The sequence below is a fragment of the Mauremys reevesii genome, linkage group 10 (assembly GCF_016161935.1).
Source record: "Mauremys reevesii isolate NIE-2019 linkage group 10, ASM1616193v1, whole genome shotgun sequence".
In the NCBI taxonomy this organism is placed as follows: Eukaryota; Metazoa; Chordata; order Testudines; family Geoemydidae; genus Mauremys; species Mauremys reevesii.
In genome coordinates this window covers 66,601,066-66,616,981 of record NC_052632.1, presented here as the reverse complement: position 1 = coordinate 66,616,981, position 15,916 = coordinate 66,601,066, and the positions used below count along the sequence as shown (strand labels likewise).

Genomic DNA, 15,916 nt, shown 5'->3' with positions numbered 1-15,916 from the left:
GCACCCTCCATTCCAAAGCACTTTAAACTGAATAGGCTGCTGATGTGCTATAAGAAGGGAAGAGGAGAGGGAATTTTGGTCACAGACACAGAGGCATAACCCTTCTTGCCAGAGAACCTGATGATGTACAGTATCTAAACAGAACAGACAGCCCCTCTCTGAGGAGTTACTTGAAAGACCGCCCCCTCCCTTCCCCAACAGAATACATTTAAAGGAATGACGCCTCCTTGGATTTGAAGCTGTAATTTTCATCAGTCTTGTATTCTCAACCTCAGGTTTGCCCTTCTAAGATGTGTTCATACAATAGGAGAACGCTAGTTGCATTCAGATTTTTCTTACAGTTCCCAACAATGAAAGATACACATTGATCTATGTATAGACTTAGTGTGGGCCCAATCCTGGGAAGAGGCCTGTAGAGTGTAGAGACAGACCCATACACTGCGCTCACATGGCCTTCCTCATGGCATCCTAGAACCTTGAATGAAAGTCTTTTGCCAGAGTTGAGCCTAAGGCTATGTCTAGACTACAAGTAAAGATGTGATTATAGCATGGGTCGTTACTCTTGTGCCAGCTTCAATCTGCCTCACATGGGTCACAACAGTAGTGAAAACATGGTGCATGGGCTAGCTGCAGATATACAAGTATGCAGGGAATTTCGGTACATTTGCTTGCTAACCCACGCGGAAGCCTGTGCCACCTCACCTACATTACTGTTTCTACCCATGCTAACTAGGTAAAAGCTAGGACGGGGATGCCTATCTGTGCTACAATCCCATGTGTAGATTTACCCTACAATAAGAGCTATTTGGCTGAGGCAAGTGGATACTACTTAAAATGTCAATCCACCAGTAAATTCCACCAGACCAAAATTAGAACATTTAAAACTTCCCTCGGGTATTTTTAAAATCTGCATCTTTGTCCTCCCCAGACCAGCCTTTCGTAGGTCAACGTTTACTGCACTAAAAACAAAATCAAAATGTTAACAATTCAAGCTTGCTTTTAGAATAAATTATATAGGAAAACAAAAGATATCTGTATTTCATCATGGCAATATAAATTAAGAGGTCAATAAATAAAGCATAATTTATTGCAAATGCATCCCTAAAATTCAAATGCTGTGAACACTTTCCCGTTGCATTCCCAACATTCTTCATTTTTATATTCTTAACAAAGGTTCTCTCCAAAGGAGAGGTTGTGTGTGCGCTGCAATGACAGCTGCTGACAGAGAATGTTCACTGAATGTACTGAACTTTAATTATTTAGGCCCACACTAATGTAAGTAGTATTAACAAAACTATCATGAAACCTTTAGCATCCCGATCTCTTCTTCTGACAATGGTAATGTCTTTTGGGTTTAAATGTTTAATGTAACCTAACTTTCTTTCAGATCCTGTAAAGAGGAACATTGCCACTCACTGGCAACAGCAATGTCAGTGCACAATTCAGAAATGTTTATGTGCATCTTTCAAAAGCTCTAAACCTTTATGGTACCTGTCAATAAAAAGCCCCTTTATGGTACCTGTCAATTAAAAGTTTAATAACATTTAAACTCTATATGCCCACCTCAAACAAGAATCAGAAGAGACAGTCATCAAGGAGTAGGGTTAATTATTGTGCTCTGTTTTACTAGGACTGCATTTGTCTGAGAATTCCAACAGTTCAAATTTCTGCTAATTAAAACAAAGAAATAAATTAAACAAATTACAACAACTTAAAGGCAGCCCTCCAGAGGGCAAAACAGTCACACGTGGCATGAGAGTTCCAGAAAAGGCAGGACCACAGGCCATGTATATTGCAATTATGATGCATTTTAACTTCAGGAAGGAAGGTATAACTTGCTGCATCCACTTTGTGAAAATTGGAGGTCTACAGAGTTCACATTACGTACATAAACTTGAGATTTACACAACTTTTGCAGTGGGAACATGGGCATATATATTAGACATTAACACTAGTCATCAAGCCAAGGACGGTCTTCATCTTTGTCAGGCAAATATTTGGCATTTAACTAAAGATAATTTACTCACTGGGAAGCATTGATTACATTGCTGTGCAAACAATAGCTAACCTTAAATTGAGTTTTTGAACTATTTACACACCCAAGATATAGTTCTCCAGTTCACACAGATCCATATAAACTTCATATTTCATGGACCTATTGATTTAACAGAACTCCCTGATGGCTGACCTAATAGAATTAAGTGGATGGTTGGAAAGATAAGGAAGCAGACACCTCCCCCTCCCCCAATAATAAAGGCTGAGAGGTAAATCAAAACCATTTTTATTAGAACTGTCCCTGCAAAGTTATCTGTGAAGATGAATGTGTTACATTTTTAGACCAATAGGAGGCTTCCAATAAGGAGACAAATATTGTCTTCGGCATGGAAGAGCTGTTCAGAGTGACAACAGAGCCATTCAATTCATTATTTTAAAACAAGACAATCTGTAGATGCCATAGAAAATTTACAACCAATATGTAGTCACTCTGACAAAGGGCTCACATAGTATAATAAAAATTTCAAGTCAATAAAGTCCACAGATTCATCAAAAATATGGTTTAGTAGCCAGGCTTCTAAAACTCCTTGGGCTCCAACCTGACAGAAGTGTCACTTCATGCAATCATTCCTTTCATCTCACGTCCGTCTTGTTTTCTGTTTTTTCGCTTGTCTCTTTGCATCCTCTGGGCCACCCATGTCTGAACCTGTCTGTCCAAGCGCCCGCACTCCTTGCAGTCGACTTGTCAGCTGTAACAGCAAGGGAATAAGCTGGGAAAGAAAGGGGAAGCAGGATATTATTATGATGGTATATGCATTTAGAATTATAACACTCTATAGTAATTCTCAGCCAAGCATTTTTAAAAACAGATCGTAGACATGCCCTTTGTGCAACAGGTTCAAAGACTGGACCATGGTAATAAAAAAGGTAATAATTGGAGATATACCAATCTCCTAGAACTGGAAGGGACCTTGAAAGGTCATCGAGGCCAGCCCCCCCTGCCTTCACTAGCAGGACCAATTTTTTTTTTTGCCTCAGATCCTTAAGTGGCCTCCTCAAGGATTGAACTCACAACCCTGGGTTTAGCAGGCCAATGCTCAAACCACTGAGCTATCCCTCCCCCGAGGGTAAATTCTAAATGGGAAACGGTCTAATCCAAACCTCCTGGAAATCTTAAATGCTCAAATATTGTTTCTGTCTGATTGAAATTAAATAATTAATGCCTACTCTGAATTCCAGCAAGCAAAACATGTAACGGCATTGGTGTTATGATCCCAAAGAGAAGAGAGGTTTGGGTCACTATGGAAGAAGTTAAATACACCTACATCAATGACAGCTGTGATTGGTTATCTGGCACTGTTCTTTCCAGGACCATCATCAGACCAGCTGACCAAAACACAGAAGCAGCATAGGGACTAAAACACTAACACTAAAATTAAATATGCAGGGTATTTAAGAAACACTAAAGCATTTTGTTTCTTTTGTTGACTGACATTTAACCCTATTTTCTTACTTCTATCTAGACATCCACATTGGTGGTACCCTCATTTTATGCAACACAGTACAAAATGTTCTGAGGAGTATTAGAATAGTAAAACAGAACTTTTACTACCTTATCGTGATTGTAACCAGCTAACAGCAGGAGCAGTGTCAGAGGCAATGCGATGTAGGATCCTTGGGGAATATCTTGTTCAGGCAACTTTCTCTGCAAACAACAACGGCCACTGGTTTTCAGAACGTTTCTTGCTGTTTTACCTATTAAAATCTCTGAACTTTAAATGACTAAAAACTGATTGACAATAGAGTTGTGTGGCATGTTCACCACTTACTATGTGACCAATTCCTGTTCAAGTGAAATGGTAGGAGGACTACGTCCCTCCATTGTAGAAGCAATCTTCATTCAGCTCAGCTCACCTGTTAGCTAGGTAGTTTGTTTTTAAAGTTCATGCATTAAGGCGAGTCACTATACTGCTTTTAACAAGGTACATTGTGATGTACCTGACATGATACCTAAATATTGCCAGTCGCATGGACTCCTAGAGGAGCATCCAGGCACACCTGCATCCTTCACCCAAAACTGCCATTTCACGTTTCCCTCCTATTCCACTGGGGTCTAGATGTGCACTGAAGCAGAAAAGAAACCATCCATTTAAGTGCCACACACAGAAAACATGGCTACACTGGCAGAGGCAGAGCATGATCATATATTTTAAGATCTCCCTCACGGGAGGGGTGGAAGTTTTACTCCATGTTAGTTTGGAGAATCCCCCCACTTTAACCGACAGTCTTGGTTCCAAGTCTCATTCTTTACCAGTGGTAACTAAGGACTCTCCTAAGTGATACTCCTTACCTGACTAGGAGAGTCATTGTGGAATTACTATGGCAACCTCTTTCCCTTTTAAACCCCAACACATTTTAGCCGTTAGCAGATCTGAATTACAGTGTCATGGCCGCAGCTCTTTCATGCCACTGCCACCAATTACTCCACAGGAGCTAGGTATGGCAGCTTATATGACAAGGATTAGGTCACTTGTTGTTTGAGGCCTCATATGTATGCATGTTCCTCTGTGCACCAGATCCAGCTTGCACTGAAATCAATGGCAAGACTTCCACGGGAGACAACGAAGTTAATGGAAGTCTTGCCATAGGCTTCAATGGAAGTCTAGAGAAGCATACAAGCGACAATACCAGGCACAATACTTCAAGTTCAACTTTGAAAATGAACAAGTTAGAACACTAGATACTTACAGTGGGACTGAAGACCAAAGTGATGTGTTTGTGGTATCCAGTGGCAGTGAACGAAACTTGCGGTACGGTGTAATCATACTGGGATTTGGACAGTGTGGAGTCCAAGAGCACCACATAATTCTGGGTGTAAAAAATAAAATCAATTGCCAGCTCCAATAGAAAATATCAGGTTCATAGAGAGGAGAAGATTCAAATGTAATAGTCAGTTTAACAAGCACCAAGCTTTCCGAGACACCTGTTGTTCCAGCACAAATACAGATCACATTTGTGCCACAAGCACTCGGCAAATAACGCTAACATTTTAAAAAAAAATTGAAATGAATGAAACCAATAATTAATCATTAATATTACCTCTCCATCCCGGAGCAGTGGTGGGAAATGGAAAAATAGGGACTGGCCTAAGGAGACTGTTTGAATTGGGTTGTCAAGATTTTCACTTTTGTAAAGCTTCACCTGGGAGAGGGGGGAAAACGCACAAGAGAAGGACAGTTACGAGGATGTACTGTAATAAATATTGTAGATGTCACCTATATAAAGGAGAACAGCACTTTAAAGTACAGTGCACAAATGTTAAAAGAAAATACTGAAATCAACCTGGCAATTTAGAACACCTGGCACTGTCAAACTACGTAAGTTTAAAATCCCACAAACTGGCTTGGGATCTTGTAACCTGAGATCTCTGGGCTGGTAAAAAAACTCATCTGCTCCCAAGTACCTACCAGGGCTTTGGATTTTTATATATTTTATAAAGCTACTTCAGCAACTTCACAGTAATGTGTTTTCTATATCTCCCCTTACAATTTAATGAATTTTGCATGCTCAAACATAACCTCTTCCTTTTCCATTGACCAGGCAGTTGGTAGGGCCACATATAGTCCTTTCAGATGCAGGACAGCTAATTCTCATCAATTCTGCCCTGTATCTCTGAGATTTCGGCTCCAACCAGAACAGCGATTGCCAGCTGTTCTGTCAGCTTATGCATCCACAACAGGCTAAACTGAGGTCACAAAACCTCTCACTAATGTTTATGCCATTCCTGAATGCATCTCTCTCCAGGATAAAAATCTCTGCATTAAAAGACAAGAGCTCACCCACACCTGCAGGATGCATGCAAGAATCAAAGGGTGTGTAAGATCAAAATTAATAACAGAACATACGTGCAGGCTTAAAAACTTGAAAATATATTTCATTCTAGAATAAGCTGCTTTAGTCTCCCAGGCTAACTTGTAGGTTATGAATTCCCCTGAAAGAGCAGAGAATCATTCACACACACAGCCCTAGTGAAAGGCATTTTTCCTTCACTCCTGTTCTGTGCATTTGGTGCTTTTGAGGTTTCCTGTAAAAGCCAACGACCTGGAACTAAGGTCTTGGTAACTGAGGGGAGGAAGAGACAATCTATTTGTAACCCTATACCTTGACTTTAATATTTTCCTTATTGCCATTAACACATTAACAGTCCAAATAAAGCAACTGTTTGAAGCTGGGGAACACAGCATTAAATCCTATACTCAGGTCCTGAAACAATTTGGCCTGATTTTCAGATGCCTTCAGCACTCCCATCACCCACTGAAACCAATGTGAATGTGAGTGGCTCAGCTCCTCCTCTAAAAATGAGACCAAATTATTTTAACTCCTAACTTCAGGCGCTCGAGTTTAAAAATTTCAGCCATGCTACTCATTTCCTATACTGCCATAAGCAACTGTATTCTTATCTGGGCATATTCTTACAAAACGTTTTCATTCATGTGATCTCTTTTCCCTGACAAAACCATGTGTCAAGACTTCTAGCAGCGTAGCTGTTTTAGAGTCAAATCCAGTTCTCTGATCCAGAGAGGCTCTCCCAATGGGAGAACAAACCATTAGATCAGAGAGCCAGTCCAAAAGAGATCACTACTCCTTAGCTCTGGACTGTTCCATTGAGAAAACTTTACTTTCACTGAAATCTCAACTCTAACTAGAATGCAAATTCAGCTTTAGTTCGTAGTTAGAGAGTCACTACTAATCTGAATATAATTTATAGTCTGGCTACTGATCAACTGCCAGCAACCTAAGACATAGTTATCTTGGAGTTGAAGGAAAATACTCTGGAGTAGGCTGAAAGGGCTGGCTTTACACTTACCCATAACGTAGAGAGATGCTCTGAAGATGTGATCACATTTCCACTTAAATCAAATTGGTTAATTTGTCGGAATGCTATAATATTCACATCATCGATGTCACTGTTACCAACCTACAATATACAAGCACGGGAACATTTACATTGCTAGGAGGGAAAATTAACAGAACACAGATACTGCTCAGAATTTTAAACAAACACTGGTTTTCCTACTATCATAGTCCCATGGAAACTTGAAATCTGATTTGTAAATACAGGGCCGTGCATTATCAGCATAAGGCTGCCTGGTGCCATGGTGACAAGCACTGTCTTACTAGGCTAGGACCAGCATAGACATTTGAGAAGTATAGAACATGTAGGCTAAATTATAAGACCACCATCCTTGAAACAGTCTAACCTCTTGGGGGGTGGGGGGGAAAAGGAGCAGTGAAGCAAGACCTGACCTGACCTCTCCACCAGGCCTTTCCAGCAGAGTTAAAATTAAAAGCACATCATATTTAAAGACCAGATGCTGACTGATGTCAGACAAGAATATTTTTCTAAATAACCTAATTAAAAAAAGTGGTTGTGGCTGGAATGGGTGCTTCTTGGTTTTCTGTATTAAAAAGGGACACTGGTCAAGGGGTGGTAGACCTCAAAACTAGCTATATCATGAGTAGGCTGAATCTGGAGGGTTTTATACGTTTGAAAGACAAAGAACCCAAAACCCCTCTCCAGCTGGAAGGAAATAGCATGCTAGCTAAGAGGAGAGTAGAACAAATTGGTGTACATAGGCTATCATTCATAGCACACTGGCACTGATTTGTTTTCTGTAACTTGGGTGGCCTCTTCCCTCCCACCTAAGGAGCAGGCATAATTAGCATGAAGAGTGCAAATGCTTGAAGAAATTCTGCTCCTTTCTTTTGCTGCAGTGAAGGAAAGCCTGGTCAGGCATCCATTTTAGCTTGAGTAATGACCATCTCCACAGAAAGATTTTAAACAACTAATGGCAGGCTAATTAACCTTTGCTGGATGTCAAGAGATAAATGAGAGGCAACTAATCAGAATCTCTAACGATTGAGGAATATTCATGAAATCTGATAAGTTTTAAGTTCAGGAGGTTTTTATTAAATTTTATGAAGATCTACAGAGCTTAGGGTGACCAGATGTCCGATTTTATAGGGACAGTCCCAATTTTGGGGTCTTTTTCTTGTATAGGCTCCTATTACTCCCCACTCCCTGGCCCGATTTTTCACACTTGCTGTCTGGTCACCCTAACAGAGCTGAACCAGTAATTTTGCCTGCACGAGGACTTCATGATCAGGACCATATAAACAAAAACAACCGAAAAGATATCTACCATGTGTAATTAAGTGTAAAATATAAGTATACTATAAATAATTGAAAGACTTGCACATGCTAAGAAACAAAATCCTTCAGAGTTGCTAGCTAATGTTTCATTGTCTGTGGGGTAAGGGAAATCCAGAAACAGTGTCCTGTTAATTCCCTAGACTCAGATACTTGGTGACTGAAGATCACTTATTTCAAACTTGGTTCCTATTGGGGCTTCATTTAGTTTAAGCTTCAGTGCTAATATCCAGCATGAAGACATGGATTTGGTGAAGGTACCTTGTTTGAACCCTCTGGTTCAAAACAGAATCCACTCAGCTACTCCACTGATGATGGAGGACATGCCAAATACCAAAACAGACTCAAGATGTGTACAACTCATACAGAGATCGGAACTTTCTTAAAGTACAAGCAAGGACAGACCCAGGATTCCAGATCAGTGTGCAGAGCTATCAAAGAATTCTCCTGGCACTGCTGTTATTCTAATATGACCTAGTATAGTGACCAAGGTACCACCTCATCCCGAATGAGCCAAGATAAACCTTTTGTTTATTTCCTTATGCAGATACTCAGGGGAAGGGAAGGACTATAGTTTGGTTACAATGGATTCAGAGGGGAGAGAGGTTCTTTGGGAAGGCTGAGCTCCACATCCAAAGTCACAGGGGTGCATTTAACTTCAGGGATGGAGGAGTCTTCAGGTACTATTTGTATTTGTTACTTTGTTTTTATTTCTGGTTATAAACCATATTCCCCTGAATAAAATCCCTCGCTGACTGCCTCGGTCTGAGTCAATGTGCCATCTTAAAATTCAGGTATAGGGCCAGAATTTCAAAGTTAATGAGGTGCCCAAAGATGTAGATAGGCCCTACTGGTATTTTCAAATGCATCTAAGCAGGGTAAGACTCTAGCTCCCATTGAAATATCCAACATTAAATGAAACCTAGCAGACACAACCAGCAATTCTGATGGGGGAGGGATAGCTCAGTGGTTTGAGCATTGGCCTGCTAACCCAGGGTTGTGAGTTCAATCCTTGAGGGGGCCATTTAGGGATCTGGGGCAAAAATCTGTCTAGGGATTGGTCCTGCTTTGAGCAGGGGGTTGGACTAGATGACCTCCTGAGGTCCCTTCCAACCCTGATATTCTATGATTCTAATAAAAGGTTCAGGTTTAAAAAGATGCCAGAAGAAATTACCTCAACTGCACGATGCTGTGGTAAGGCTCTTTCAATATGATCGTTGCCTTCAGCTTTGAGCTGGACGTGATAAACACAACCAGGCTAAAAAACAAAATTCAGACAAATCCCATTGTTCAGTTATGTTAGAACCTTTATCATTAACAGAACCGAGATACTCAAAAGGCTTTAAAAAGTTGAGCACAATTCAGTTCATAATTCACCACCACCACCCTATTCACTGAAAGTTTCTCCTGCCTTGCAACAAAAATGTCACTGACTAACACTATCTAAAAAGAGAGGTTCCCTTCCTGCAGAGACAAGAGAAGTTTTAAAGGGCCAGGACTGTACTTCCATTGGTTTATCAGAAGGAACGGTCTGCTATGCAACGTTTTACTTACACAGAAAATGCATTAAACAAGGTTTAAAAACAAATCAAACAGTCCCTTTCAATATTCAATAAACACTCTGCAATTTGGACTTTTGAAAAGCGTAATTATGTCAGGTTAATTTAAGCTGCCATCAATGAAGTAAGGACAGCACACCTTGAGGCAGGAAACCATAGCTGTGCAAAGCATGACAAAATGCAGGAAGCAAGGGCTCTGTTTATGATCCAGTATTCTATAGCTGATCCTAGACAAGCTAGTCCAAAACTTCTGCTTCAGGTCTTCATCCAGAACTGTTTACTGTATCTAAAACAGGCATGCACAACTGCCTGATAAGACAGATGTGTTACTGTGGTAATAATTTCACACAAGAAAGTAAACACTGTCCAAACTCCTCTTTGCCTAGGATACTAGTACTATTCATGTGTATATTCATACCCATTAGATAGATCACACTTACTGTGCGTTATTCTAGCTGAACAAGGGAAGTGCAAAAGGATTCTCCCCAGACCCCCACAGGATACTGACAGAAAGTTCTGTAGGATGTACACTAATGAATGTTTCTCTTTTACTGGAGTTAACAATTACTATACCTCAATGTCTCCTACCACAGACAGACCCAAGGGAGTCTGATCAGGCAACTGTGATGGGAAAATACTAAACTGTGACTAACTATAAAATGCATTTTATAGTTCCGTTAACACACACAACACTAAAAAAAGCAAACAACGCTGGATGCATTACAATCCTTACCAGAAGTCCACGAAGTCTGAATTTACCCTCTTCGTCTGTTACTGTGTCTTCTCCATAGATATTACACTCTTTCTGCCCCACAGCTTCTACTGAAACTCCTTGTTCAGGTTCCCCATTTAAAGAAGAAACTGTACCATAGCAGCTAGGGGTGGAAAAGATGGATCCATTACTACTTCTATGTGGCTGCTGCTGACACACACATTAAGACACTCCACTATTACAACAGATACAAAGATCCAAAGGAAATAGTGTATCATTTACTTTGGCTGGTCCCAGATTTCTTGATGGGACTCACATCTTAAAAGGAAATGGTTTAACAGACAAATCTCTGTCTCCCACTGGCTGTGATGCAAACCCGACTCAAACCCGACTCAGTGTAGTTACCAAAGCTCTTTCAAAGCAATGCCCTTTCTAGAAGTGCTTCAACCCATGCTCATTCAATCATAAAACCACGTCCACGGAGTATGCATTTTTAAATGAAAACTGCTTTTATGATGCACGGTGTAAGGAAGTTAAGTTCTACCTTGAAAAGCCGCCATAAACAACTGGTATACAGGTATGTCAGGAAAAAATGTGAAAGTTTGGCTTAATGCCCATCCATGCAGACCAGGGGGTAGTTTTGGGTACACAAGCTAAGTGGGACAGTGAAGTATCTTAGCTTTACTCACCTGTAAGCTGTTCTGTGACCGGTTATTGTGATTTTAAGATTCTGCCCCTCCTGCACTTCAATCATTTGAGATGACGGTTCAAAGCGGAACTCTTTCATCATGGGTTTAAAGTAATACTGCCCTGGGCTCTGCAAAGAGGCATCAAGCAATTTCAGTTTAATTGCCATTAATATGCTCATAATAATTCACCTGGCTCCTACCAGTTGCATTTCCTAAAGAGTTCCATGCTATATGGGCTAAGGTTCCGCCCCCCAACAGCCACATGCCACGCTGTCTTTCAGAACAAAAAAAGAAAAATGTGAGAAGCACTTGAGAAGAACAGGGAACATATGGGACCGTAAACCAATGCAGCTCTGCTGGGAAAGAGCGTGAAATACAAAGGGCGAGGGAACTGCAGTGTCACTTTTATTACAAGACCTCAACAACAGGTGAGTGACCAGGAAACAAGAGATTCATGGGAGGAAACATGGCTCGTGTGTGTAAATACTGGTGTGAACAATACTCTAACTGGATTCCATCCTCAAAGAATCCAAGAGTATTACAAACTAATGTGTTTGTTTTGTGTTTACAAGCTGCATCTAGAACTGCAGGCCAGCCTAGTCTGCCTGGTATGCGGGGAGGGTCAGAGTAGGAGTCAAGAAGCACAGTCTTTCCTGGTTAGTTTTCTCCCATTTCCACTCACTGAAATGTGGGGTGTTGCTTATAAAACTAACACAACACTTGCTGGGGGACTCATGTCTATCATGGATGGGTAAGATGAGTGGGGAGAGAATATGGGCTCCCAGTACTGAGGGGTATTGCTAACATCTCCATTTTGGAGGGCAAGGTGCGACTGAACATAGACATACATATACACTTCCAGAATAGAGAAAATCGTAACTGCATGAACATTACCAGGTTGGAAAAGGTCAGCATGCCATTGTCCTGGGTAAGGAGGTTAGACCGGAACATCCCTCCACTAAGGGATAAGAGAACTCCAGCAAGAGGCTGGTCATCTTCAGCTTTAATCTGTTTTTAAAAAGCAGCAATGATCAATGAACACTAGCAATGCTACTGAACTCTGCAATTTACTTTATAAGGCATTAACGTCGTCAGGAAATTACTGACAGTATCAAAGTAGTTATGAAAACAATGGTCTAAATTAGGAACACACACACAAAGCCAGTATTTTGTAAGCGATTCTAATACCTTCACTGTAATACATAGAATCTCAGGGTTGGAAGGGACCTCAGGAGGTCATCTAGTCCAACCCCCTGCTCAAAGCAGGACCAATTCCCAACTAAATCATCCCAGCCAGGGCTTTGTCAAGCCTGACCTTAAAAACCTCTAAGAAAGGAGATTCCACCACCTCCCTAGGTAACCCATTCCAGTTCTTCACCACCCTACTAGTGAAAAAGTTTTTCCTAATGTCCAACCTAAACCTCCCCCTCTGCAACTTGAGACCATTACTCCTTGTTCTGTCATCTTCTACCACTGAGAACAGTCTAGATCCATCCTCTTTGGAACCCCCTTTCAGGTAGTTGAAAGCAGCTATCAAATCCCCCCTCATTCTTCTCTTCTGCAGGCTAAACAATCTCAGTTCCCTCAGCCTCTCCTCATAAGTCATGTGCTCCAGCCCACTAATCATTTTTGTTGCCCTCCGCTGGACTCTCTCCAATTTATCCACATCCTTCTTGTAGTGTGGGGCCCAAAACTGGACACAGTACTCCAAATGAGGCCTCACCAGTGCTGAATAGAGGGGAAAGAATTTCTGCATAGCAAGTCACGGTCCACCAGGGAGATTTGTTCCACTAATTAGTGACACCAAAATCATTCCAGGGCAAAATCTCCCCATATCCCACAATTATTTCTCTGCATTTGGGTTTTTTGCTCTTGAGGCTTTGACTGCATACTCTCTTGTGAGGAATTTGAAGCGTGAAGAACATTACCTCAAAAGTCACTCCAGCAAGAGCAAAAGCTTTGAAGTCCCCAACTGTTCCCTCTACTTCAGTTAGAACAAACCCTTCTTTCTGTGCAGTAATGGTATATTCCAAATCACTGTGGAGAGGGCCAACACTGCAAATAAAAGGAAACAAGAACCAGTTAAAAAGAAAAAAAAAATCTACCAAGAAGCATTCAAACAGTACACACAGTTTCAAGTTTATAGTCCTCACAGCATTCAAACTAGGGCAACCCAAAAGACAGAAACAATTGTGCTGTTTACCTGTAGGCACCTTTGTCATCAGTGAAAACTGTGATGAGTGGTGAAGTCACTCCCTTTTCGCCAATGATAATCTCAACACCCTCCAACTCAGGATGAATCTGCCCTTCCAGAAATAAGCCTGCCTTTCCATGAATCTCTATCAGCTTCCCAGGGCAGCTTTCTTGGAAAGGAAAGAAAACAGACGGTATCAATACACTCACCCTGTGCTCTACAGCAACATTTCAGCATCATCAGAAGTCACTGACTGAGGTTCTTTGGCCTGAGTTATGCAGGAGGTCAAACCAGATGATCATAAAGGTCCCTTCTGGCCTTAGAATCTATTAACATTGCCCATGCTCAAATCAGTCAACTGAATTTCAAAACTTAACCCACATGTACCCAACACTGAAGTTCTAGATTTACTCTCAGATAAAGCACTGTGTATTATACAGGCTTGGAGAGGAATCAAAAGGCCACAATACACCCACAAGTGACTTTAGTATTTCAAAGCTGGGGGGAAGGGGGACGAGGGAGGAGGCAGCATGAGGGAGGGAGATACCTCATGCCACATTAACGACATTATCCAGAAAAAAAAGCCTAAAACCATTTGTGTGCAAGAATCAAAAACAGTACAGCCTGGGACAGTATTCAAATGTGTATGAGACACACAGGCAGTCCAACACTTTCTTGGAGGCATCAAATATCAGAAGGCATTCACCTAAGAACCAATGGCATATTGGGCATAGGCAAAGAATTTGTAACTGTACTGCAAACTATCTGTAGATGGCAAAGGTATTATAAACTAATTTGTTTCATGCAGACTATTTTTTATTACTTCATTACAAAAAAATCTCTGGCAACAGAAACCTAGATTTGCCAGATGAACTGTAAGATGAACAAAAAAATACAAAAATAGAAATCTATCCCAATAGCTAATTGATAGAGCTAATCACAATCAAAAGCTCAAGTTTGTTCCACTATAGATGTACTCTCTTCATCTGTATAATGAAAGAAAAGACTTGACCATTCAGCTATAGCTTTAGTAACCCTACCTTACAACACATCTTGCACAAAAAAATTTCAATTTATTATTATTATTGATATTGTTATAGTGCCTAGTGGGTATGAACAAGGACTCCTGAGGGAAAACATCTCTCTATTATCCTGCAGCCAAACATTACATTTTCAATGTTTAATAAGTGAAATTAGGCCATACAGAAACTGGCAACGTAATGCCAGAACAACCCTAGAAGAACAATTTATGAATTGATCTGTGGGAATGTGACTTGGCTTTACATTGTACGTTTTTTTACTATCTTACACATATTTACCTCCACTGACAATTGTTTCCACAGAGGGCGGATAGAAAAGCAGCTCTTTTGATGAAGGTGTCACAGTGATTTTCTCTCCAGACCTAGATAACTCAAACAAGACCAAGATTAGCAGCTCTCATAACACTGCCTAGTGATTATAATGCCCGTCAAGAGACTTTAAAAAAAATCAACTAACAGTAAGCTATTAAACACTGACACTATGTAGTACAATTTCCTCTTTAGGCTGCAGCCAAAGAACATTACAACAGGCACTAAGGTAGCTTGGACACATTCCACCCAGATGACAGTGGTGGGAGGATGCAAGTTGGATAACATTAGACAACAGCACCAAGAAAATGGTGCTGCACATCTGTATGCCATAGTACCTTGCCCAATATGAAAATTCATATGAGAATGGCCCTTGAAGTTCCTCCACCATTTCTTGTACTGGTGGCTTTGCTCCTTCCTCTTCCTGACCCTTCTTTTCCCTCTCCTGCCTGCGAGCCTCAATTTCTGCCAGCTGTTGCTCTCTGCGCAACTCTTGCAGTGACTTCAGGGGTCCTAGAACTAAGGCAGGTTCACTGTCAATTGAAGACCTGAAAGTGGAAATGAGAAAACAAAACAGTCTCTTTGGAACTGAGGCTACGTGCTCATTACGTCTGCAATGACACAAGCCTCTCTCCTTGTTCCATATTGCTCAAATCTCTCCGGTTTCCTCATTTTCTTTATCCATCCTCCTTTCATGCTACTACCTATTCCAAGTGCAAACAAAACTAAAGCAACTTCAAAAGCAGAAGCAACTTCCCTCCCGCATACCAGCCAGCTAGTCCCAGAAATGCATGTTCACAGAAGACACAGAAAGCCTACCATCAACTTAGCCTAGAGGAAAATTGCCTGGTTTACTCTAGAATGGGGAAAGATTGAGGCTTCACGTTTTGAAGCTACTTGACCACAGCAGCTCAGTTACACAAAACAAATGCAAGCCCGTGAGAGCTCATATTTTATTTGCCAGTGCTCTGAAACTTTAAAAAGCTCAGTGAGAGCCCTGCTTAGAGGTGCAAAGCCTGCATGGCCAAAATAGCTACAAAAATAAAATCAAGGGGACCAAGTGCTGATGCTGAAGGACAAACTTCAAGTCACCAGTCTCCATAAACAAAAACAACGTTTCAGGTCAGGTTTGGCCCCCAGTTCAAGTTGTGAAAACAAACTTGGCAGAAATTAAGATCAATAGAAACATTTATATTTAGACAGTATA

The 15,916-nt window shown here is 41.0% G+C and overlaps 1 protein-coding gene across 2 annotated transcripts in view; it reads right to left on the bottom strand.

Annotated features, from left to right (window-relative positions):
- Positions 1-1,591: 1,591 nt before the first annotated feature.
- The window catches only part of LOC120373668 (nodal modulator 1), a 35,721-nt gene continuing 21,396 nt past the window's right edge, over positions 1,592-15,916 (bottom strand). For both annotated transcript variants that reach the window (XM_039492392.1, XM_039492393.1), the window contains exons 19-31: positions 15,048-15,257; positions 14,680-14,762; positions 13,370-13,529; positions 13,095-13,221; positions 12,061-12,174; positions 11,167-11,294; positions 10,499-10,640; positions 9,381-9,464; positions 6,863-6,973; positions 5,095-5,196; positions 4,744-4,863; positions 3,608-3,700; positions 1,592-2,765 (exon numbers count right to left, since the gene is read on the bottom strand). In XM_039492392.1, the coding sequence (XP_039348326.1) occupies positions 2,634-2,765; positions 3,608-3,700; positions 4,744-4,863; positions 5,095-5,196; positions 6,863-6,973; positions 9,381-9,464; positions 10,499-10,640; positions 11,167-11,294; positions 12,061-12,174; positions 13,095-13,221; positions 13,370-13,529; positions 14,680-14,762; positions 15,048-15,257 (1,606 nt within the window). In that variant the 3' untranslated portion in view covers positions 1,592-2,633. The remainder of the gene's footprint in view (positions 2,766-3,607; positions 3,701-4,743; positions 4,864-5,094; positions 5,197-6,862; positions 6,974-9,380; positions 9,465-10,498; positions 10,641-11,166; positions 11,295-12,060; positions 12,175-13,094; positions 13,222-13,369; positions 13,530-14,679; positions 14,763-15,047; positions 15,258-15,916) is intronic.